Source organism: Rhinichthys klamathensis, unplaced genomic scaffold (assembly GCF_029890125.1).
Source record: "Rhinichthys klamathensis goyatoka isolate OS25496 unplaced genomic scaffold, OSU_Roscu_1.1 h1tg000407l_1, whole genome shotgun sequence".
Classification (NCBI taxonomy): Eukaryota; Metazoa; Chordata; class Actinopteri; order Cypriniformes; family Leuciscidae; genus Rhinichthys; species Rhinichthys klamathensis.
This window is the reverse complement of record NW_026606908.1, coordinates 1,002,745-1,029,076: the sequence shown is the minus strand read 5'-3', so window position 1 is coordinate 1,029,076 and position 26,332 is coordinate 1,002,745. Positions and strand designations below refer to the sequence as shown.

Here is a 26,332-nt window from a genome sequence, read left to right as displayed (position 1 = left end):
AGCTCCTCTAAAGTGTTCACATGTGCCCTGGTAAAGTCCATTTTTTTTCTTTGCTCAGTTTAAATTATTATTTATTCTCAGGGCGAGTCTAACTACAACTGTTGAACAGATTTAACATCCCCTCAACTAGAAATCAGCTGTGAATATTCTCAAGACTTCTTATATACCGACAATATGACGTTAGAATGTAAATTGAGTCTACATTCCTGATATTCAAATAGCTGAAAGGCTTTTCAGTCCTGTCTACACATTATAGGACTGTGTATAATGCTAGAAAACAAATAGGTTTGTATGAAAAGGCCAGAAAGCATGCACTGTGTAACGAAAACATCTGTAACAGGGAGATCTGAAATGACTTAAGCAGATCCATGTTGGTCCGAGGGATTTCTGTAACCAGCAGAAATGAGTGTTTTCATACCAACGCGCTGCTTTCAAAAGCCGCATTAAGGCGGATGATCGGAAGACGTCATGGCACATCGATCAATCAGTCAGTCTATTCATTAACATGTTTGTTAAAAGACAAGAGCTGCTGTGCTGGAAGAGCACATTCGTAGCGTTTTATACATGTACAGGAACACAGAATGAATAATTATTTACAGAACTATATACAGGAATACAGTACACTAATATTACGGGGCCCTTGGCAAGGCAGCAATATGTGCATTAAAACTAGAATATGACATGCATGCGGATCCGTCCATTTCTCAACCTTGACGGTTGATTGGTCCAATGTGGAGGGGCAACTTGCAATGGGCGAATGCAAAAGACAGATGCATAGAGACAATTATATTTGCCAAACAAAATATCTAAATCTACTTAGTGGCACCTCAAAGAAGGCAATTGTAAAGCAACTAACCATGAAATACTAAGCCTGAATGCGGCGTAATTAGAAGATACAAAGCTATTTTATCTGTGACACTCAAACGCATTTATTTTTTTAAAAGTGGGAATCATTTTTGGTCGGTTTTCCCCTATTTTCTTTTTTTTTTTGTCGCTCTAAGGGCACATGCTGTCTCGACACAGAAAGAGCTAGAAAAACGATGCTCTCATCAGGTTTACTCAAAAAGAATAGTCATAAAAATGAACCTTCATAATGTATTCACAGAACGCCACTGAGAAATAGAAGTTGCCTGCTTATCTCCAACAGAACGCCTTCTGAGATAAACACACTGGAGCGCTAGCAGCCGTTACTCCAAGTCACACCAGTTCAGAGAGAATCAAAAAGGTTTACAGACCTATATAAATAAAGATTTATGCAACATAGGATAATATAAAGTGGTGCCAACTGTGTAACACGTTTTTTTCTCCCAGCACTAGCCAGGCAAAGAGAACTAAAATTGGTTTGTGCATCCTGCTTGCCCTGTTTTAAAAGTTTAAGAGAGAGAGGCAGTAAAGAATGTGACTGAGATCGTAACATCCCTTTTCCAATAACTTTGTGTAAAGTTTGTGGTTAAAACTGGTTTTAGCAGCATTTCCCTGTGCAAGAGAAAGAGAAAAAGCCATCAAAGCTCCTCGCTCAATGGCTTTTCTTCATTCCCTGTTTCTCACTCACTTTTAAAACACACTTCATTGTGCCGAGGATGTTGAGTTCTTTCCCAAGCTCCCACTGAGAGAAAACTGCCATCATAGCAGTGCTCATAGCATAGCCCTTCGTCTCTCTTGAGTTTCTGTGTGTCCATCTCTCGCTTAAATGCTCTGCTCCTGTGTCTTCAGTCATCGCTCTGCTCTTACTGGAAACAAGCAATATGGTCTTTAATAAAATCATATTTCTGGCTCAATGAAATTATTTGGAGTTTATATACAACTTACAAAACAAATGTCAGTCTCTGGGATGATGTCTTTGAGCGAAATGGCATCTTCGTTGCTTAACTGCTCATCTAAGCATTCGGCTCCAGAGCTAAAGAAGAGAGCGAAAGATGAAGGATTGGTCTCTCTTTATACATTTATTATACAAATACTAGAATTTTGTCATTATATACCACCCTATTGTTCGAAACACATTCACAAAGTTTGAGGTTGGTAAGACTTTTGAATGTTTTTAAAATAAGTCTCTTAAGCTCACAAAGGCTGCATTTATTTGATCAAAAATACAGTAGAAAAACAGTGTGAAATATTATTACAATTTAAAATAACTGTTTTCTATTTCAATATATTTTAAAATGTGATTTATTCCTGTAATGGTAAGGCTGAATTTTTACTCAAATTTCGACAAATCAAATCAACAATTCAGAGTGAATGTGTACATATTTAAAAAAATATATTTTTTTGCAAATACCGGTAGTTTAAATGTGTTCATTTAAAACTAGAATTAGACGTATAACTTATTTTCTTTTATCACTTAAATCCCTTTTAATTTTTTAATTCCTATAAATAAAACCCCTCTAAAAAATTGGTCTTCCCCAATGTTCAAGCGTTAGAGGTGATGAGATGAGAAATGTGTGTGTGCGTTTGGTTTTACCTGTGGGGGGCGCTGTTGTCAGGCTCAGTGACTGCAGATTTGTGCACCTCCACCCCTACTGACCTGTAAGTGAGCAGCCATAGTTATACAAACGAAGGTAAAATGTGCCAGAGAGATTTAAATGAAAGATATGATGATGATGAAGAAGAAATATAACAGACAAAAAAAGACTGCAAGAAACTACACAAAAATAAAAAAAGAGAGACAGATTAGAACTGAAAAAAAGGTAAAGAGAGGTAGTGTGGAGGTACCTTTGAGGAGGTGATGATGATGATGCCATTCCTGTGCTGCCTTGTGAGGAGTTGGACATATTTGATGCTGCAAACGCACTAGAGCTTCCTGCCAAGGGATCGGTTTGTTGGAGCAGGTCCGGTCTGCCCGACTGCATGCCTGAGAATGACAATCACAGGGAGTTATGATTTGATTTATGTTCCAAAGACTATTGAAGGCCTATTCTCACTAAATCTGACTCGGCTGAAAAGCATGCACAAAAATATTTTAAAACAATGCACAGTGACACGCCTACTGCTTTGCATTCAATGGCTATGATGATTCACTGCCGTATCCCAACTTTTGTTTAAAGAAAGTAGTCAATTCTGTAACAGACATGGCACTCACCGCTCTCTCCTTCTGTATCGGACTGGTTAAGGTGAGAACGGTACACGAGTCTGGCGTCAGCAACGGTCTGTCCGCCAGGGGCGGGAGCAGAGCTTCCCATAGGAAGCCGTCTCACAACACTCGAACAGCCACTTCGACTCTTCTTTGAGGGGGAAGATTTTACTGGGAACCGAGAGAGAGGCACAGGATGATTGCATCACAAAAACACTAAAAGTTCAACGACCAAAATAAAGATGTAACTTAAAGGTGAAGCATGTAGTTTTTGCAACACTAGTGGCACATAGCGGAACTTCAAAAATAATACATATCTTCAAACAACCTTGCAAACGCCCCTTCACATGTCAAGCCTCCCCAACTCAAACATCACAAATACAGCTTTACATGTGCTTGTGAAGCCAAATCTTTACAGGTAAAAGTAGTCTGCTTTCAATAAAGGCTCCAACATTTTAGGAATACTTTTAGCTGTGTTGCTATGTGTCATGAATCAATGACACATAGAAATGACACATAATCAGAAGCAATTAAGTAGACTAAAGGCCCGTTCACACCAAGCACGATAACGATAAAGATAACTATATATGCGTCCACACCAACGACCGATAACGGTCTTTTTATTCTAAGCCCGCGCGCGCCCGCGCTCCGGTTTCAAAGTAGCGAAAATGGATGACCTGCTGCTGCTTTACGTTACAAAAAAATATCAAAAGAAAAACAGGCGCTTTTGGGTACACGATATCCTTAAAAGACGAGAGGAGTTGGGAGAATCCGTCACTCTGATTAGAGAGTTGTCGTCTTTTGAAGACAAATTTTATTCATATTTTCGAATGAATCAACAACAGTTTCAAGACATCCTGGACATCGTGAAAGAGGACATCAGCAAGAGCCAAACAAATTTCAGAAATCCGATCAGCGCCAGAGACCGTTTGGCAGTATGTCTTCTTAGGTATATAGCCTGCTCTGTAGTATACAGCCACTGACTAATTAGGAAATGCTAACAAACTTTTGGATACATTTTATAAGTTAGGCTACAAAAAAAAGAAAGAAAGATGAGACAAAGGAGCAACATGTGTGCTATTACAGTAATGCTATTTGCACATAGTAGTTTAAAGGATGATAATAATAGTATTAATAATAATAATAATAATAGCAGCCTTATATTAAAAGCAGAAGTAGGCTATGAAGTTCATATAGTTTACATACACCTTTCAGAATGTGCAAAATGTTAGTAATTTTAGCAAAATAATAAGAAAAAAGGATTTTTGTGTACCTCGACAATTAACTTCTCTGCAATGTCATCTGCCATTTTAAATGCGCGAGACCTTTAAATTAGAATGGATTCTGATTGGCTGTCAGTGTTTTATCGTTCGACAGCTGGAAATAAATCGTTCTGAAAGTGATCCCAAAGATATCGTTCCTCATATCTTTATCGTTATAGTTGTGGTGTGAACTCTGTTATTCTTTAATATGGAGAACGATTTTTAGAATTATATCTTTATCGTTATCGTGCTTGGTGTGAACGGGCCTTAACACTCTGCCTGGAGTGATTGACAGCATTTTTTTTGACATGATGTGCCACAACTGTTTGAACCTTTCTGGACACAAAGTAAACATTATAAACTGGTACATTTGTCTTTCTGAATGGGTGCATAATGATGCTGTATGTGTATGGTATTGATGAGTCCAAAGTAGAGTGTTGCATCACAATGCCCCATTCACTTTGATGCGTTCATGACTGATTTCATCTTTGAAAGGTCTAAATGCAGTGAATTTTGGCTTGGGACTTTTGTAACCAAAACTGAATGTCTTTTCCCATGTAACATGTCAGCCATGGTCTCACACCAGCTAAACACCCTCTGGCTTCGCCTGCTACAGTAGCCACGCCCCCAAACTTACGCTATTGGTCGAGGTGGAAAGTGATTGACAGATCTGAGTGAACTACTCTCAATGTTTAGATGGTGCCTGGGAGCTTCAATGTTTACACTTATAGGGGAGAAACCCCATGAATGGCATACTTATAGTAGTAAATGAACAATAAACTTGGTAAAGAGAATGAATTTTAACATTAAAAATCTACTTATCATAAACACTTCACGTTTAAAGTTAATTATCATCAAAAATTAAAATTATCATAATTTACTCACCCTCACGTCATTTCAAAACCATAAGACTTTTATTCATCTTTGAAACACAAAACCTGATAGATTTCTGTCCCCAAGATATTTTTAATGAAACCTGAAAGATTTCTGTCCCTCCATTGAAATATAGTCTATCACGCCAAAACTTTCAAGCTTCAAAAAGTTATAAAGATATTGTAAAGATAATCCATTTGGATTGAGAGTTTTAATCCAAGTCTGCTGACACTTTATATGATGAATATTTAAGTTTAGGCTTTTGATTTGCTGTTTGAATGTGGTTTGATAAATTTTTCACGTAAATAATTCTACCGTGTCTCTTCACAAGACTAAACTGCTCGGTTCATATGGATTACTTTTACAATGCATTTATGGACATTCAATGGAGGGACAGAAATCTTTCAGGTTTCATAAAAAAAATACCCCAGTGTTTTGAAAATGAATGAATGTCTTATGGATTGGAACAACATGACGGTGAGTAAATGATAAATGAATTAAAAATTTTGGGTGAACTAACCCTTTAAAGACTCGCTGGAAAAGTAGATGTTTTTTTTTTTTACTTACGTGTTTTCTTAAAAACTGTGCTGCACATGAAACGCTGGAATCGCTCGGCGTAGAATCCGGGCCGATGTACAGAGACCGTGTCCTACAACGTGAATGTTTAGAGTGCTATTTATCTCACAATGGTTGCAAACAACTAAGTGCAAAATAACCATACGGTTAGGAACCATAAGGAACAGATGACTTACCCCATCGTGAACCAAGGCCTTCCAGGAATGCTCTATTTTTTTAATAAATCTGACCGAAGAAACAAAAGGAGAGATATTAATGATGGTCACAAACATGTAAACATGCACACACAACTCTTTTTCTGTGACTAGTCACCTGTATGACTGTAATATGTCGATGATCCCAATATAAACCAGTATTCTGTCTCCTTTACTGCTGCGTGCTGGGATTCCTCCCCATCTACGGACAAAACAGGAAATTGCATGCATTAAATGACATTCATAATTTCATTTTTTAAATTTATAATAGTCCTTTACAAATGTTGCTTGTCAGACTGTAAGAACATGATCCCCGCAGTTAGCCATGTCACACTGTAGGATCTGAGCTTTCATTAATGTCAGACTGTCATTGTATGGCAGTCAAGACACATTAAAAACAGACACATTCAAGAAGAGTCTTCTGGAGTTTTACATCAATCCGTGACACGTTCGGAGACTGTGAGCAGCATTTACATGCGGGATAGAAATGCTGGCTAGAAAACAAAAACAATCTCTAGCGTTAATTTTGATCATGACTTGTCTTGAAAAGAAAAATGGGAGAAAATGTAAAGAAGGTGTGTGGAGCACATGGTGGTTTCTTGTTGCCATTATAAAGCTCGTAAGCATCAGGGTGTTTATTAATATAACTCCGATTGTATTCGTCTGAAAGAAGAAAGTCACATACACCTAGGATGGCTTGATGGTGAGTAAATCATGGGCTAATTTTCATTTTAAACTGAACTACTCCTTTAAGTCAAATGAAGAAAGGGATAATAGTGTGGGAGAAAGATGGAACAATTAGAAAAGTTGAAGAGGACAGAAGACATAGGAAAAAGACTTAGAAAAAGCACATAGAATGGGTGGATGGGTGAATTAACTGCATAGATGGGAAGAAAATCAAACGGAGAACATAAGCGAGTAGAATAATAAGATGGTGACTAACTGGTCCTCTGTTTCCAGGGTTCCTTTCCCTTTGGCCTCTCCCTGTATGGACTCCATCGCGGTGCTGTACAGAGCTTTCTGAGTCTGCGGCCTCCTGTGGTCTGGTGTCACGGCCCCCTCGGACCCCCCGCCCTCTACTGCCCCCGCTCGCTCACGACATGCCTGATCCGTGTTGTGGATCCCCACCAACAGACTGTAGTCCATGATCTTAAAGCTCTGTAGCAGCTGTCAAATACAGAGATAGATTAACTAAACAAATCTTGTTTTTGACAATATTCAATATGTATATCTGGATATTTACTTATTTGCACCAAAATGGTGAATCATTTTTTTCTTTTTTTTTCTTCACTTTTTTCTTTTTTCATTGATTTTTTTGACACAGAAAGTATCTTTTCAACCAAACTATTGTAGCCAAAGAGACTCAAAATGTTTAATGCATGAAAAAAAATACAGTGCAAAATCATTTTCATATATATGCAACAATATACACAGCAGCCCAGCCAAAAAAAATTTCGCTGTTTGGATTTAAATAGGCAAATGCTTAAGAGTCTATGATTGGATCATTATTGCAGTGATTATTTTGTTTCTAGCATGTTATATGTTTGGCAACAGTTCTTCTAGCACTAACTGATGGAGTGTGTAGCTTTTCATTTCTTAAACAAGCATGTAGGAATACACATCGTGGCCATATTCCAGGAAGACAATGTCAAGATTCATTAGGCTCAAATTGTGAAAGAATGGTTGGGAGGGAGCATGAAGAGTCATTTTCACACATGAATTGGCACCTTACTCATTATAATAAATACTCATTATCAACATCTTCATAATCCTGGATTCAATGTTTAAACTATGCTCACCAGGCAGTCCCGCTGGATGGTTTTGCAGAGGGCGCTGTAGTTGTCCGGTTCTAGTTGGATGCCCTCAGGCATCTCCTGGATGAAATCCAGGTCTTTGTAAGTAGGGACTCTTTTCTCTCTCTCTTTAGGGGAGGCACGGCGCTTGTACGTGGAGCCCTTCAGGTCATATTTGTGGTGCATAGGCACACTGCGGGGCAACAGGTTATTCATTACGACGATACGGATGTTCTTTCCACCCGCCTGCACGCAATACAAGCCATAAAACTTCGGGAGCAGCGTTCTCTTGTTCTGATTCAGATTCTGAAGGAGGAGGAGCGGAGAATAGAAAGTTGTGAAAAATGCTGTAATATCACAATTTGGACATAGATGAATGCTACAATTTGACTTGTACCATGTACTGTGTATCTGAAGTACAGGAACACATGTGTGTAATGCTCACCATGAAGTACCCGGGCAGTAGTTTCTGCAGAAACTCTGCTTCCTTGTGCTGCACTGTTTTAATAATGAACTCATCATCGCTTGTCACATAAAATATGGATCCACTCGCTCCAGGGTTGGACAGTTCGATCAAAGGATCATTACATAGAGAATACTGGAGACAGAAACAAATCACAAAAACACATCAGGGATGTTCCTAAGGACAATGGGTCTCATTCATGAAACATTCGTAAATAAACGAGTAAATATGCAAGTGATTTGCGCGTAAAGAGACCTTCCCGAAAACTCTTCTCCTGATTCACAAATACTTCGTAAACGTCAGATGTGATAGTGAAATGTGTGTGTGTGTGTTAATGAATTCCAATCAGTCGTAAATGGGATGCGCGTGCATGTTCATTCTCAATTACCATAAATCCCGCCCATTAAATCCGACTGACAACTATATATGGGCATCATATTATGACATGAATGCGAATGAAAAAAAAAATTCTCAGATGCAGAAATTGAAGTTTTATTATCAGAAGTTCATTCAAAACACCACATTTTATTTTCAAGCGTACATAGTGGCGTATCGGGTCCTAAAAAAAAAGGAAGCTTGGCAGCATATTAGATGCAGTTAATGGAGTTTCATCTGTTAATCGAACATTCCCAGAAGTGAGAAGAAAATGGTTCGACATTAAGCTTGAGAGCAAAAAACAAATTAGTTCACTTCGGAAAAATAGTATTCAAACTGGAGAAGGACCACCATCGCAGATGCTATTACTGGCTCTCATAATAATAAAAACCGTATGTAATTACTATATATATTATTTTTTCAAAATGCTGTGCAAATATGTACCCGATTAAGGTGAATTAAAATGCAGCCTTATTAATGAGCAAAACGTTCGGGTGTTAAGCGCACTATTTACGCGTGGCTGGGAGTAGGTGTAGATTTCTTGTGTACCAACTAACATTTGGAAAATAGGAACATTTTAATGAATCCGAAATTTTACACCAGAACCACTTAACACACGATTTACACAAAAATTCGTTCTGCTCGTGTTTCATGAATGAGACTGAATGACTGTTATATAAATGTGTAAATATACATATACTGTTCAAAAATTTGGGGAGGGTAAGATTTTTTTTAATGTTTTTTAAAAAGAAGTCTCTTAAGCTCACGAAGGCTGCATTTATTTGATCAAAAATACAGTAAAACAGTAATATTACGAAATAGTATTACTGTTTTCTATTTTAATAACGGTTTTCTATTTATTACAATTTAAAATGTAGTAGTTTATTCTGTGATGGCAAAGCTGAATTTTCAGCATCATTACCGCAGTGTTTAGTGTCAGAAATCATTCTAATATGCTGATTTAGTGCTCAAGAAACATTTATTATTATTATCAATGTTCAATACAATTTTGCTGCTTAATTCCTTGTAGAACAGCATTTCTTTGAAATAGAGAAATATTATGTGCCATAATAAATGTCTTTACTGATCTATTTATTGTTTCCTTGCTGAATTAGTATAACCTTAAAGTATTAAAGGGTTAGTTCACCCAAAAATGAACATTCTGTCATTAATTACCTGTAAGACCTTCGTTCATTTTTGGAACACAAATTAAGATATTTTTGATGAAATCCGGGAGCTTGTGTTCAGAAGATGAACGAAGGTCTGGAACGGTTTTGGAACAACATGAGTAATTAATCACAGAAATTTCATTTTTGGGTGTACTAACCTTTTAATTTCTTTAAAAAAAAAAAAATCTTATTGAGTCTAAACTTCTGACCGGTAGTGTGTGTGTGTGTGTGTGTGTGTAGGTGAAGAGTTCATCCTTAATAATTAAAGGTGCAGTAAGAGATTTCTGATAAACAATGTTGAAAGTGGATCGGACAGAGCACTACAACACACTTGTAGCCAATCAGCTCATGAGGGGGGAGGTGTCTGTGTTGCATGGCGTGTTCATGAATTTGGGGGCGGAGCTACCAAGATAGGGGCGTGATACGGAAGGTGCACATTTGTTTTGGTGATTTCAAATATCAGCAGCGTTTCTCAAGAACCTCTTACTGCACCTTTAATATTAATGTAAACAATAAATAATAAAATAAATATGATTTATAATTTATTTTAAATATATATATAGGTTCAGCTTACCAGATAGTCATCAGGTCGAATGCCGAAGAGTTCTCTGAAATAACGGAAGGCGATTGGGGCGTAAGTCTTAAACCTGAAGTCACCGTGGTGATGTGCTGGAGTCAAATTACTTCCTTCACTGTAGGAGAGAAGACACGGAGAGCAAAGCAGAGACAGGGTTATGGAGTTTCTGTTTGATTACACATATAACCTGGCGAGCTGCCCACTGTTCGATTCAGAGGTTTGAACAAGCATATGATGCCCAAAGACTCTACAATGGCATTTCACTTAGTTTTCTAGACACACAAACTTAACAACAGTCAGCACCCACAACACCGATTTAAATCTATTTAAATAGCCATAGATATTTAAAAACCTAAAGTGCATGATTTAACATACAAGTGGTGGTCTTTTTGTACACACACCTGGGGAAGAAGATGCTCTCTACTACATAAAAGTCCTGCATGAGAACATCTCTCTCAGCTTTCTGACTGAGGCTGCCCACCGTGTGTGCGATACCCAGCTGGATGGCACCTTTGAGGGCGGAGGAGGTCGTCTACAGACAGAGAATGAGAGCGTGTGTGAGAAGAATGCGTGAGAAAGAAGTGCAAACAGAAAGAAAACACTAGATAAATATCACAATGGTTATTTTAAATAACCTATAAATGAGCTGTTACGTGGGTGGCGTGGGAACATAATGCATTTATAAAAAAAAATAAAAAAAACAGTCATTTCCAGTGAAACAAATGCTGGAATGTGTCATTATTAGAAGTGGGAGATGCAGTTAAAAAAAGAAGTTTGTTGATATTTTTCCACTCTTGACAACTCACAATATGCATTTATAAATTGATGTATTTGCTTATATAATTATCATTTCAACTAAACAAAATTAAATCCTGTTGAAATCTGTAATTTTACAAGTCAAGTGTCTAATAAACCTTGTTCCCTTCATCTATATCATCTTTGGGGGGAACACTGATTTTACTATTCATTTCCTAATAAGATCAAATAAAATAAATATTTAAAATTAAAGAAAGAAAAAAAAACATGCGGAGAACATTGAAGGATGATGCAAATCTATCACTGAATGAGACTTTTGTAGTGATTGACAATTTTGACCAGTATAAGGAAGGATCTTGAAACTAGTTTAATAAAACACTTTTTAGGAGTCTTAATAGACAAATAAAACCATATTAAATTCACTGTGATATTCACAATTCTGCTTCATTTTACATCATCATAATTTCAGCATGTCTCTCATGATAACCTCTCTTTCATTTCCAACTCCTCCCTTTGGTCTGTTCCTCTTTTCTAGCCCAGTTTCTCTCTCTTGCCCTTCTTCTGTTATCAGGTGACACATTTGGCTGCCAGCTGACCTTTTTGTAAGTCGTTTCTCCTGTGGGGTCAACTCCTCGGTGACCAATGGTCTTCTTCATACTCTGAGATGATCCTGGCCCCTAGGTTGGAGAGACAGAGACACAAAAGAGTGACCGAGATAAAAGTGGAACTGAAAAAGTCAACTGGTTTCATGTCAATAGATGGGATTCAAGAGCCCTCAAATCTGTCCAAGTTTGACTTCCTGTCTGTCAGGTGTTTCTTCGAGTCAAACACAGACACGCAAATTCCTGTCAGTCTGTTCATCCTCTCACTGTCATGATACATGTGAATCTTCAATTGACAATGGGAGCAGTGTGTGTGTGTGGATCCAACTGTGTCAATATTTGTCCTGTTCAAGATCCTTCTCACATGACTGTTTGATCAACACACAGTAACAGTAAGTCAACCTTACTTCAGGCTACAGGGCTCATGTGTTCACATTCCTCTACCAATGTCCAGCAACTAAAAAAAAAACTAAAAAACACTCAGACTTGGATGAAACTGTGGATACTGATCTGAGATTTTACAAGTACATGGCTGACTGAAGAGAAACTGAGAAAACAAGGGAAGGTGAAAATGTTTGCATGATGCACTGAGTACAAAAACCAGCGAGGCAGGATCTGACATCTATTTAGCGATAAATCAAGAAGCTGTGCTATATTGTGAATACAGTCATGACTAAAGGGCAAAGTTAAACCCATATTTACCATACAGCACGACCTTGAGCTCCTTTTTGCTGCTATAGACCAGAGAAACAAGCGCGCAGCCATCTTTACAATATTGTCTTTAAACTTCCGTTTGTTGCAGTAGCTCTGTATATTGACCGGCCAGGAATCAGAAAGATGTGAGACTGACAGGCCGGTCGGTCACCGGTCCGAGCCAATCATGTGGAAAATGGGCCCTGGCCGGTCGATCGATGTGTCTCGACTTTCATTTATATCTGACTAGAAACAAACTAAAAACTGTTCTCAGAAAAAAATGATAACTTAACCTTCTAAAGAGAAAATGATGAAATTTGAGAATTTGTGATAATTAAATCTGTATTTTTACTAACTGGCTGTTCGTATCACAAACGTAGGCCTAGCTGAAGTTACACATTTACAGTTTAACTCCAACTGTGCTCCAAAACTGTGACTCTCATGAACCAGGAATAAGGAACCAGCTAGCAAACATTAAATGTTAATTATCCCAACGTTTTTATTTAATACATGAATTTTATTTTTTACTACTGGCCAATTTATTTATTTGTTTGTTTTGTTGGAAAACACCTTATAGCATGACCTCCATTATATTCTGCATTTTGTACTGACCAATCAGCTTTCAGGAATGGAACCTTTATAATGATCAAACATTACATATCCCACTACGCACTGGGAAGACTTGTCAACTTAAGGTATGATCCTTGCCCTTATGGTGTATGCATTTGAGTATGTGTTCCACTTCTAGTTAAATTATTCTGACAAAGAGATGAAATGTCAGTCAATCTAGAAAGAATGTAAATTCTCATTAAACAGGAACATGATTTGACTGATGCAAAATTTGAGTGATGAAATGATAAACGAAACTACACAGTCATCAACATGAGAACAAGCTTACCTCCGTAATAGTCATCTTTCGAACTCCGCTGGACCCTTTAAAGAGAGAAAGAAGCATGACAAGAACATTAATATGTGTTAGAGCGACGAAAAAAAACAAAACAATATTAACTTCACACCACTTCCTGTGGTTTCTCTCCTATGAACTAAAACTAAATCAGGGCTGTGTCACTAACAATTATTTTGGTAATCGAGTAATCAATTGTTTTGTGGTAATAAAAATAGACCCAAGTGAAAAATAGCTTTTAAAATGACTTAAAGGGGACCTACTATGCCCCTTTTTACAAGATGTAATATAAGTCTCAGGTGTCCCCAGAATGTGTCTGAAGTTTCAGCTCAAAATACCCCAGAGATCTAGCCTGGATGCCAGGCCGAACCCCGCCCACAACATTTTTTGGTCGGGAAGTTCGGTCTGGACTCGATCTATTGAGGAGTAATTATGATCGGTTCAGAATTAGTCAGGCCAATCAAATTGCCAGGGCGGGCTTTATACGATGATGGACAGATGATCTGCAGTTACGTAATCATCACGTTATCAAAGAGCGCTTGGGTTGAACTGGTTTCCCTCAAAGATGACTGCAGCAGGAGAACTGAAAGGTAGATTCCGCTTTCGCGTCTGTTGTAAAAGAAATCGACAGCGCATTCATTTTAAAAGACGAACAGAGAACTGCAATCAAGGCATTTGTCGATCGGAAAGATGTGTTTGCCGTCCTTACTACGGGATTCAGCAAAAGTTTATTTTATCAGCTGGCTCCGATGGTCGCTAAGAAGATGGGACGCAATGAAAACCCAGTGGTCGTTGTGGTTTCTCCTTTGGTCGCACTCATGGAGGACCAAGTAAAAGAAGCAACACTCATCATTTTACTACTTCTTCCAGCGTGGGTGTAGTTCTTTTGAGTTCTGTTGACAATTTGCGTAGCTCATAAAAAAAACACTTACTGCGTTGCTCTGATTGGTTGTAAGTCTATCCAATTGAGTGCAGATTTTTTTTTTTCCTGGTTCGGTTAAGACACGCCTCATAATCAAAGCCCTATGGAGCAGTATCAGACTCACATTCTGACTAGAATATGAGTATGACGAAGTCAGGCTACCAGAGATCATGTATTATACCATGTTGTAAATGGCAGAAAAAAACACGCTGTTTCTTTAAATGCAAATGAGCTGCTGCTCCCCACCTTGCTTTCCAGAAGAGGGCGGAGCCTGTACAGCTCCTGCCTTCTATACTCTGCCAAAAACTAAAACGTGTTTGGTTTTGATTATCATCTCTATCGAGGTCACGCTCACGTGACGTTGTAGTTCTTCATCATGAAAGTTTAAGCCATATCAGTCTTAAAGTCCCTGTAAAGGCAATTCTAAAAAAAAAATCTAAACCCATTATAAATGTTAGAAATGTATTGCTAAAACATATTACAAAGACTGTGAACTGTGAAGTACTGAATTGTGGAGTTAGACCGTTAAACAGTTTTTCACCATTGCTATTTTCCGGATTTTTTGGGCGGGGGCTAAAACGGGGCTTGATGACGCACTGGAGCCCCTGAGCTCCTGGACACGCCCCTACTTGATGACGCACTGAGGCCACTGAGGCTGGCCCCTCCCCTAACAATAGAGCACATTCGCATCAGTTCACTGCTCAATCGCGAGTTACTGTCAGTACTATTAGTTACTACAGCCTACAGTTTTCTAGCTAGCTATGCCTTCGACACGGAAATGCATAGGCTACTACCTGGATGCGATCATGTACAAAACAGATCGGAGTCTTTATTTAAATTTCCTAAAAACGATCACATCACATCCACACATCAAGGTGGATTAATTTTGTGAAGAGCCAACCTTGATGGAGAGCTGAGGATCACCGCCAACACCCGCCTCTGTAGTGATCATTTTACACGGGATAGTTTTATAAACTTTCGTCTGAGACAACTGGGATTCACTGATAATCCGCTGTTACTGGTGAATGGGGCCGAACCGACTATCTCCCGCCTCGGCCTTCATCTCCCCGTCCCGAAAGCAGTATCAGCTAATATCAGCGTCGGCTGCTTTCCCGCGAGTGGGCGTGGTTTCAGCGCAGCGAGCGGACACGCCCCCAGCGTTTGAGAGCAGAGAATACTGCTCATTTTTTCAAGATTTTGATAGCTTATTTTATGTACTTGCCGGCTTTTTTTATCATTCAAATTTGGCTGGGTGGCTAATAACACATTTTTCTGTGGTGTGACAACCTCAGAACACATACTTAATTTTGACTTTACAGGGACTTTAACTTCTGATATATGGTTTTCTGAGCGCACACATCCGAAGCATGCGCACAGAGAGAGCCGGATGTTAGACGGAGCGTCACGTGAGTATTAAACTAAGTTCTCTTTCACGGGTTATTGCGCTTAAACTGTCAAATACACACAAGACTACATCAAAAACACACAAAGTTCACATAAACAGTCAGTTATGTCTGTGAACATAAACCGCAAGTAAAGAAATTGCATGTGTAGCCTATATTATATATTTGTATTAAAGTGAAAGCTGCGTAATATACAGTACTGCTATATATGCTGTTAATATGAATCAAACAACAAAAGAAAATCAGAAAATCACTCACTGCTCTTGATTGAATAACTAGCAGCTTTAATAAGAATACATTTCTTTCTTGAATTCTGGTGTTAAATGCTTTGGCGAGGAGATAAACATGGCAGACTGTGTACAGCTCACTCAGGTTTTATCAGACGGGTTTATGCTAATAGAGCGGAGTCCATCAGCAGTCGTGGGCGGGGCCTGTTCAATGTAAACGGCTTGTTCTGAGACACTGCTTGATTTATGGGGATTCAAAAAGAGGAGTCTGTGGATTTTTACCATGCATGCACACACACTGCCGACACACATTTATGTTCAAACACCATGTAAAGGTGAATTTTGCATAATAAGTCCCCTTTAAAATACATGTATAATAACACTGAGGCAATAATAATTGGTTGAAATAAAGTATCACAAGCAAGTAATCACATGGTTGTAATAAACACTGTTAGAATACATAATGTCATATACATAATATAACCATAACCAACTTATATGTACATTACATATAACAAATGCCTGCAATAGGGAGCCAACGTGGTGGTGGTTGTTGTTACACTTTACAGCATGATCAAATCCTTGTTTAATATTGGCCAAATAACATTAATTAAAATATCCACTTAATCTTTCATATTTGACCACTTGTTTATGATTGTTTATGCTACAGCAAAGGTTTAAACTTTTATTTTGAAATTGCGATGAACAACAATTCACATATTTAGAAACATTGATGTTGGCGTAGGTTTATGATTTACGTTACAAATCTGGTGAAATTGTGCACAATTGATGGAGTTTGTTAACCGAGCTGCAGAGACGCACTCCGCGCATGTAAATAACAGCAATTCGCTATTAAAGACTTTATATGCGTTCCTAAATGCACTTTATTGGAAATGGAAACCCAAGTAAACATCGCATGGAGAGACTGAGTTCATGTGAAGAGCATTTACTGTGAACGGAGCAGCTCTGAGTAACATGTAGCCTGCACATGTAAATAATTAAAGCGCCGTGCTTTACTCTGAAACCCCCAGTGCATATTTATTTAATTGAATCGCAGACTTTATGATTTCAAAATAGCACTATGCTATAGTATATAATTTTTAAATGGTTTTAATATATCGTGCAAAATGGTCTAATAATGTGGTCCATGGATTCTCGTTCTTTGAAGGCACCACTTCCGGTATTTTGCTGGTTAAATCGACACAGGTCAATTGCAATAGAGGATTTTATACATAGAGTACTCAAATTTAATCGAAGAATCTTGACAGCCCTATCCTAAATATTTCACAATATTATAAACGCAGCCTTGGTGAGCATAAGAGGCTTCTTTGCAAAAGCATTTAAAAATCTTACCAACCCCAAACATTTGGATAGGGGTGTATGTAATTTTGTATATCCCTTAGTATAGAAAACATCTCAATTACAAAATTTGTTTGTCATCTCTAATCCACCCGAAAAACAAACTTAAGTTCTTTCAACTATCCTCCACCTGGCAATGTCACGGGGGGCAAAATCTGTCATGACACCAGGGGTGCCAGACATTCAGCAGACTGTCACAGCAGATGCTTAGCGGATGTTCACTCAATAAACAACACAGGATCTAAAATACTCTGAGGCTTCGAATGGATATTTTTATAACAGCAAAGCATGCTATGTGATGGGTCTAGCTTGTTTGCATTGATTCAGGATGATCGCATGTCTTCAGGCGAGACAGAAGTTATACAACAAAGCTTGTCTGCTCGTAGTCAAAACAAACAGAATGAGATGCAATAGCCTAGCAACTTCAATCCTGCCAAGAGCTTGATATTATTACACACAATCAAGATTAGAATCCAATCTACAGAAATAGTAACAGTTTTCTCTGTGAGCACACACCAGATCTGATATATCATTCAGTATACATGGAGCAATGATAAAGAGACAGATGTTATTTATGTTGGTTTCATGTGGTTTTGAAAAACCTTTGTAATATTTTCAGTAGAAAATAAAATGTCATGGTCCAGATATACTAAATAGGCAAATTAGCATGAGATTGCAATTCCAAAACAGCCCCTTTAGGAGTGGAAAGATCTGCGTGTGATAGGCTTGGGCGGTATCCAAATTTTGATACCGTCAAACCTCCTCCCTATTTTACCGCGGTATACGGTATTACCGCGTGACTAATTAAAAATTATGACATAAGGCTCAGAAGGCATCACCAAACTGTTGGTTTGTGCAGGGATGAGTCACAATTTTCGAATATTCAATTATTTGATTTTATTATAGAATATGGAATAGGTTGTGGGATTATTGTCTATAAAAAATCCCCATGTTTTCCGTTCTGATGCGGTGGTGACACGTTCAACCAGAGGGTGGCGATGCCAATAATGCATCTAAAAGCTGTCAATCAACTCTCAGACAACAGGAGAAGATGCACATTGTCTCACACCAGAGCATGTGAGCGGAGTGGTAATATTTCCTCCAGAGCAGAGAGCGCATTTCTGAAGATCACGCGCCGCGTGCTCAGTCCACTCAGCGTCGCGCGCTCAGAATGCCCGCAGTGACATGCTGGTTAGAAAACATGTGAAGTAGGGCTGCCCGTGCATGACTTAAACAAATTTTTTTTTCTAGTTGACTAGTAGTAGTTGATTTAAGCCATTAGTCTAATCACATATTTTTTGATTAAATTACTTAAATATATATAGGAGAGAATGCTAAACCATAATGAGCGTTTTCGTAATATATTGCCTATTCTGCATCTCAAAGCACACATAAAGCTTGCCACAAAGAACCGGCAAAAGTAATTATTATGCATGAAACATTTGAATTGTTTATTAATAAAAAACTTTCTATGTCAGTGGCTGCACAGATAAAGTTTACGATGCAGACTCGCATCTTCGCAGTAGTGAACGCGCATAGAGAGAAATGCACACTTCATATGAATTAGCCTACAGAGAGCAGGCCATTTCTTTTAGTTTTTAATTGTTTTGTTTAAAGTAGACATTTCAAGCTTTCTATATATATATACACTTCTCAGATATTTAAGGCATCTATCTTATAGGCTGAGTTTCGTTTATTTTAGGAGACGCGCTCCAGTTCACGCGCCGGCTTATATTGTCTAATATATATCCTTCTTATTTATTAATCCAGGCAATTCGTTGATGAAACATTGATTAAAATGAGGATACAATTTATGCGAAACGAAATTCACTTTAAAGAAAGGCTTTCTACAAAACAAAACGTAATAAGTGGTCAAAAATCATGTCTGACCCATTCCAAATGTTTTCCGATATTGGGCATCTTATGATCCTATCTTATTCATCTCATGCAGTTTCCTTTTCATATAATCAACATAGATGAAAAAAAAAAAAAATAACAACATTATATTATTAAACATAAATATGAAAAGAAATGAGTTTCTTTTTTTTTTTTTTACTTATAGCCTATTTAAGTGTCACACCGCTCCGCTGTATAGCTGTGTAGCCTACATGTGTGCGTGCATATGGTGGAGGGGTGCTATTTTCGAATAATAATTAAATAATACCAGGCGATCTTCAAATATTATTTTTGCTTGAAATGCCCATCCCTGCCAAACTGCAGAAGTCGTGTTCTTCTTCGAGACCAGGTCACTCGTTGCGCAACTTGCCATCTTTCCCCCTCTCTCCCCCACTCTTTTTCCTCCACACTGTCACGTGATGACAACCACACATAAGCATTTTTAGCCATTAAATAAATTATATTTAATATTTAATCCTTTTCTCCTATATAAGTGCATTGGATTTTTTTATGACGGTATGACGATATTGAAACTGATACCGTTGCTATTTTTAGATCCCGCGGTATACGATATTACCGTATTACCGCCCAAGCCTAGCGTGTGATCTACTGAAAATTAAAGAACACAGACGCAGCCGGATCATTTCCATAATGACCAACGCAATCTACCAAGAGCAGAGCAAATTAGCGTCTGGTTTATGACATTCTTTTTTGGGCCGTTATAATGGCGCAAATACCAGTAAATTGACAAGAGCTAACCTTAGTAAATCACCTTGCATGATTCATTTTAACACTCACCCCCCATAAATTTTGCGTCTGAAAGGGAAACTCCTACAAATGCGTATGCATTAAGGTCAGACGCAAAAATAACCTTGTTGACGCCTTTTTAGCGCTAATTTTCACTGTGTGTTGTTAGCAAATCCTGACAGTAGTTTTTTAACACTAAAAGTAGGTTTGCGCTGGCGCAAGCTGTTAGTAATTCTGACCCTAGTGGTTGACCGATATATGTCACCAAGGCCGATATAGCCTATCGGCCGATATTTGCCTCTTTTTCCCCCGTTTGGCCGATGTGTTGGAAAAGAAGACTTTTATTTTGACGGCACTGAGAACGCTCAAACTATGCTGCGCTTTATTCAGTTGCCCACTATGTCATATTCATGTCATTTTCACTCTGCTGCAAGTAAAATTAGTGTTACCTTGTCTTTATTTTTAAAAATATGATTCCCAGTCCGCACTAACTTAACAGACTAGCCTAGTAACTGCCCTGCTGGTTACATTGTTTACTTGCTTTTTATACATATTTTTTCCAACAATTTCTTTATTTGTGAAAAATACTGTAATAGCATTACAATATCAAGAAGTTGCCATCTAAAGTAAGTCTCTAATTTAGAGATTTATTTATTTTTAATTCATTTTCAAGTTATTTACTTCTAATTTATAAAATATGAATTAAATATAATCTATAAATATATATCGGCCACCCGGCTTGGCCATCAAAAAAACAACATCAGTCGACCACTAAATCGGACCCCATAAATATGATTACTTTACAGGGAGTTGCACCACATTACCTTGAATTAACCTTGCCTTTTCATAAACAGGTCAAATTATCATATATTTTATAATGAGGTGAGGTCTGAGAAAAGAGTGGTAATGAGGGTCTGTAGGTCCTCTCTATGATACCATTTCCTGTTTTGTTTTGTTTTTCTCTGCATGTTGGTTGCACCAAATAACCCAAAAGTTATTTGTTACTTTTATTTATTTTTTAAGGATTTTTTATTATGATATCAAGATAGTTCACCCTGATATTTTTTATTTTACCCAAATTAACATCTTAAATTAATAGGTAGGACAAAAAGTTAGCGGTTTCATTGACCTATTATTAAAATTAAGATAAAAAAAACAGGTTTCACCATGAAAAAAAGTTATAATTGTTTTAAAATATCAGTAAAACTCTTAAAGCACATGTACTTTACCTCTTGACTACCCACAATCCTTTCCATCATGGAAGAAAAAACATTGTGATATCGATCTCTTTGGTGCAAATGACACATAATTTGGCATGGCTGACAACCAAGTCTACGTAACTGCATAAAGAACTCATGGAAAGTAACTCAACCATTCTCACACGATTCCCCAGACAACTACTGAAAATTCTTGCAGTAACTAATAGCAACGGCTATTTTAAGTGAGAACAGATAACGGATATTTCAATGCCCAGCAGATATATGTGAAATGACTTGTGTAGTCACACAAGTCTGAGAACAACCAACAATTTTGAACAATGGAGTTTGAACAATATGTGTGATGATGAAAAGAGACAGCATTCAACTGCCCATCTCACCAAAACGCAGGCCTATACGCACAAACACTAGTATGAACAAAATGTAAAGCTTGACCCAATGGCACAATTTCCAGGAACTGTGATGTATATCTACTTGTTCCCACAGATTTCTGGACCCTTTCATCATCAGTCTGAAAAATCAATTCCTTTTTCCATCTCCCATAATTGCACAAACAGATGAGTCAGTTACAGCTTCCACTTTCATTTCATTCCACCCATCCCCCAGTCATCAAGCTCAAATCACCACTGCAAACGAGACCATGCAAGAGACAAGCCATTTTAGTTAATTGGCATTCAGAGTCTCTAAATCACACAGCACATCTGAGCCATGCATACTACCTCTCCGAGAGGCCAACAGCCTCCAAAATGGAGTCCTCAGATCTGTAAAGGGTAAAACAAAATTGTCAGCACTTAAAGGTGGGGTAAGCGATATTAAAAAAACGCTGTTGGACATTGTTGATATTTGAAATCAACCCAAACAAAGACACCCCTCTCTTCATTGCTCCGCCTCCAAAACTCACCAATCCTCAATCCTAACAGCCCTGCTCCGAGTCGGTCTCGAACCCCGATTGCCGGCATGCGAGGCGAGTGCACTAACAATGACGCTAAATTCTGCATTCTTCACTGCCTTCGTTACGCACATCATAGCAGAAGCGCAACAAAATAATGCTTCACGAAAAATAAAGCGCAGATGATGAATGAATGACAAGGAAGCACAAAAAAATTTACATACAGTACACAATAGTAAAACAAGAGTATGTTGTTAGTTGCCAACAGCACAGCAGCTCCAGACAAACAATGGCAGTGTTACTCACGTGTGGAGCGAATCAAAGCAATCTTCGTGTCTGTTTTCAGGCCTTCCCGCTTAGCTCTCTCCAGCGCTGGAAAGCTTTTATAATATTAACGCGGGTCCTAAAGCTCTTTCCTGAACATAACCCTTCATTTTCCAGTGATATTCTTATGAGCTTTTCTCTTTTTTATTGTCTCTCATCTCTATTTCTGCAGTCTTTCTTCAAATCTCCCTCTTGCTCATTCTCTCTCCTCCACCGCCATAGACCCCCAATGCTGATTGGCTACACACGTTTGTTGTTGTTTGTTCGTGTGTCGGTCCGACTAACTTCCAAACAGGGTTTTTCAAATATAGTTTACCCGACCTTTAAACCAGTGTGTCCTAAAATGATCTCTCAGAGTGGTCAAGAAACTGCGTCTGTGTTTGTTTGGAAGTGTGATTGTTTGTTTGGATGTGTTTGTTTATCCGTTTAGACAGGTTGGTGTTGGTTTGTTTGTTTGAATGGATGGTTGAGTTTCTTGTTTGTTTGGATGGGTGGGTGTTAGTTTGTTTGTCTGTTTAGATGGGTGAGTTTTGTTGTTTGTTTGGATGGATCAACGGGTATTTGTTTGGGTGGGTGGGTGTTGGTTTGTTTGAATGTGAGGGTATTTGTTTGTTTGTCTGTTTGGACTTTGGACGGGTGGGTGTTTGTTGCTTGTTTGGATGGGTGGGTTTGTTTGTCTGTTTGGATGGACGGGTATTTGTTTGGATGGGTGGGTGGGTGTTTGTTTGTTTGGGCGGGTGTTGGTTTGGTTGAATGTGTGGCTATTTGTTGTTGGGACAGGTGGGTGTTTGTTGCTTGTTAGGATGGGTGTGTTTGTTGTTGGTTTGGATGGACAGGTATGTATTTGTTTGGATGGGAGGGTGTTGGTTTGTATATGATTTGTTGCTTTGGATGGATGGGTGTTGGTTTGTTTGGATGGATGGATATTTGTTTGTTTGGATGGATATTTGTTTGTTTGGATGGATGGATAGATGAATGGGCAGAGAGACCAAAAAAAAGAAAAAAAAAAGAAAGACCAACAGCAAACAGACACTACACCATAACCAATGATTAAAACATATTACAAATGTATAATTTATCACTAAAATATTTGTCTTAACAAATTCCAGTTTTGTTTGCACCACATCCTTAAACTGCAGAGCAAGTGAAATGACCACTAAGAGAACACATGGCTCGTCTATTGAGCTAGCCTATATTTAGTCCAAGCTTAAGACACACACTCTCTTTTAAGAGTGGTAGGGAACAAATATTTTACCTCATGCACACAGAAACAATCACGCATTTGAGGTCATGAATTGTGGCAGGATGTCCTGTGTGAGATAAGACTTGAGGTTTAGATTTTCAGCAGTCTGTCCCATTTTATCTGGGCGAGTGAGCTGGTTTCTGTCCCATTTTCACATTTATAATTAGAGCAAGAGAGCAGCCTCTGCAACCATCAAGACTGTGTGCGTGTGTCTGAGAGCACTAAAAATACTTCTTTCAGAGTGCTAACTATGTCCTAATGTGGGTTACCCACACAAAATGCCATTAGCCTATGTTGTGAGCTAACAGACAAAACCACCCAAGTAATGAACACCTGATCAACTTCAGTATCTCAGACTACTGGGGTCAATCTCCACTTCATTTCCCATGGGATGCTATTTTTACTCAGAAGTCAATGAAGACAGACAGGGAGTTAAAGAGAATAAACACTCACAGGACATGTACTGTTAATGCCATTACATCCCAGTAACCAATGAGCTAATTAGTGTCAATGTGAAGAATGGATTATGACAATTTTGTTAAACTTATAGTTGATTATAGCATTCTCATACACAGTCAGTGAAATAAATATTAGGATAGGATTTCATGTTTGCCATGGTTTAATCCGCACTGAGAGACAAAATAAGTGTAAACTCCAACAAAAGTCTAAATTCCTGCAAACATTCATGAAGGACAAAGTTAAATTAAACACCTTTAAACACACTCCTTAACTCTTGGTCTGGCTCCTGATAAAATGCTCCTCAACACCACTGTTAAAAAAAACCTGTTCGTCTAAATTTAATTTGGCTTATTAAGCGCACCACATATTATGACTTTAAATGAGAAAACTATTTTACTTGTTTATATATATATATATATATATATATATATATATATATATATATATATATATATATATATATATATATATATATATGATTTAGTAAGTATGGGTGTGCCAGTGGAAGGAACAAGCAAACGACGTAAACTTAAACCTGACCGTTTTTAACATAATAGCATTGAGCTAGTTTTAAATATTAACAAGTCGTTGTGTCATGATGTCTTATTGGAGAAAATGTATCCTAAATGTCATTTATCATGATTTAGGCTACAATACCCAATACACTACGAAAAACTGAATGTTACCAACTGGAAGTAGCCTGCTTAAAAACTTAATATCTTTAGGCAATGTGCATATTTGACCAAACTCTAACATCTCTTTTTTTAAACGAAATAAATCATTTTCTCTCACTCTCTCTCTCAAAATAAAAAGGAAATAAAGTAAGAAATGTGTGTTTTGTTGATAACGCTCGACAACATTTAACGTTATAGAGAGAAATTCATAGGGGGTGGCTCGTTCATTAGCAAAAAATCCAAAACAACCCAATGTAATAGAACAATAACCAAAAAGATCATCGTAACTGAACTGCATTCATTCATGTAGGTTATTTATTTTAATATTAGCTTTGTTATATGTTTGTTATAACAGGGCTATAGTTAGCATAGCATGTTAGCCATAGATCCACATCATCGATCTGGATTATTTCAGGAAAACCTTCAGATCATAGATCAACTAAACTCAATAAATCCCACATACACAAATCTGATAAATTGCTGATATATTAGAACTACTCACTAGCGACTGTAATAGATTACATTTATTTTGTTGTTGTTGAACAAAAGGCTTGATTGAAGCCAGTAAACACAGATAATATATCCAGTGCTGGTAAACAATAGTTGATCCATGGCAACAGACAGCATAAACACTAAACGCACATGCCAAAATAAGTATAAAAACATAATGATTTAATTTACCTGGAGGGGCAGATAAGCCCGTGTCGGGTGGACCGGCGGACGCCATTTTGATTCGGGTTTACTGGACCCGCTCCATGACCGGAATCAGACAGACTAGTGTCCGGTTCCGCCCGGACTGACTGACTCTCTCTGGCACCCTTTACTGTCACTGACCTAACTTGAGACTACTACTAACAGAGATTCGGACCACTACCTATACATAAATTATATACTTAGGTTACACTATATTACATAATCCAAATAATAGAATTTAGGCTAATATCCACAGTTGTAAATACTGCCGACGACAGTCTTGCCGTGTCAACGTCCCATTAGTTTGTGAAACAAACGAGTCAAGCCTTTATGTACAGTGCTAAAAATAACAAAACCGATCAGAAAGTGGATAACATCTAGGACAGGCAAAGCATACAGGACATTTTAAAAGTCATTTCACATTGGGAAATAAATAATAGTTTAAATGTGAAAAAAATATAAAAACACATGTTAAAATGTATCAGATAGGCCTACTGAACCTTTTGTGCCAACTAGCATGCTTAAAAGTTAAGAATGCCGTTCAGTTAAAGTTTACCTTCATTAGCTAGGCATTGTTGACCCTTGCCTGAATGTGTCTCTGTACGTCAGTGTATATTACCCTCCCAAAAAATACAAAATGTATAATGCACACACAGGCCTATAAACAAACAAAGATATGAACCATATAGTGTTTGTTTTTTGCCTGTGTTCATGCTGGAAACATAGGCTAAATTATGTTGCCTGCAGAAGATTGAAAAAATAACAACAGACATTTTGTTTGTATAGTAGGCTACATACAATTTTTAATATTATTGGGAACAGAGAGGAAACTGTTTCAAAATGTTATACTATCCAAGCAGTTCTTCTTTTATGATAACGGCTGAAAAATTTCTCTCAATAATCAAAACTTTCTGCAAGAAAACTGGATTAGAAATAGAATATGCATATTAAAAGAAATAAACAAAAAAATGGAAC

At 37.8% G+C, this 26,332-nt stretch overlaps 1 protein-coding gene across 2 annotated transcripts; it reads right to left on the bottom strand.

The window, feature by feature from the left end:
* Window positions 1-995: 995 nt before the first annotated feature.
* pip5k1ab (phosphatidylinositol-4-phosphate 5-kinase, type I, alpha, b) lies at window positions 996-25,493 on the bottom strand. 2 transcript variants are annotated; one of them, XM_056234870.1, is made up of 17 exons: window positions 25,346-25,485; window positions 21,795-21,836; window positions 13,299-13,333; window positions 11,702-11,782; window positions 10,751-10,881; window positions 10,347-10,464; window positions 8,211-8,363; window positions 7,772-8,071; window positions 6,916-7,139; window positions 6,091-6,174; window positions 5,955-6,003; window positions 5,770-5,851; window positions 3,077-3,238; window positions 2,710-2,848; window positions 2,459-2,521; window positions 1,810-1,897; window positions 996-1,730 (listed from the first exon to the last, which is right to left on the bottom strand). In XM_056234870.1, exons 1-17 carry the CDS (start codon window positions 25,389-25,391, stop codon window positions 1,728-1,730), a joined length of 1,800 nt encoding a protein of 599 aa, XP_056090845.1. In that variant the 5' UTR covers window positions 25,392-25,485; the 3' UTR covers window positions 996-1,727. The 2 variants fall into 2 exon arrangements, with proteins under 2 accessions (XP_056090845.1, XP_056090846.1); XM_056234871.1 differs by lacking the exon at window positions 21,795-21,836 and having other exon boundaries at window positions 25,346-25,493.
* Between the last annotated feature and the right edge of the window lie 839 nt (window positions 25,494-26,332).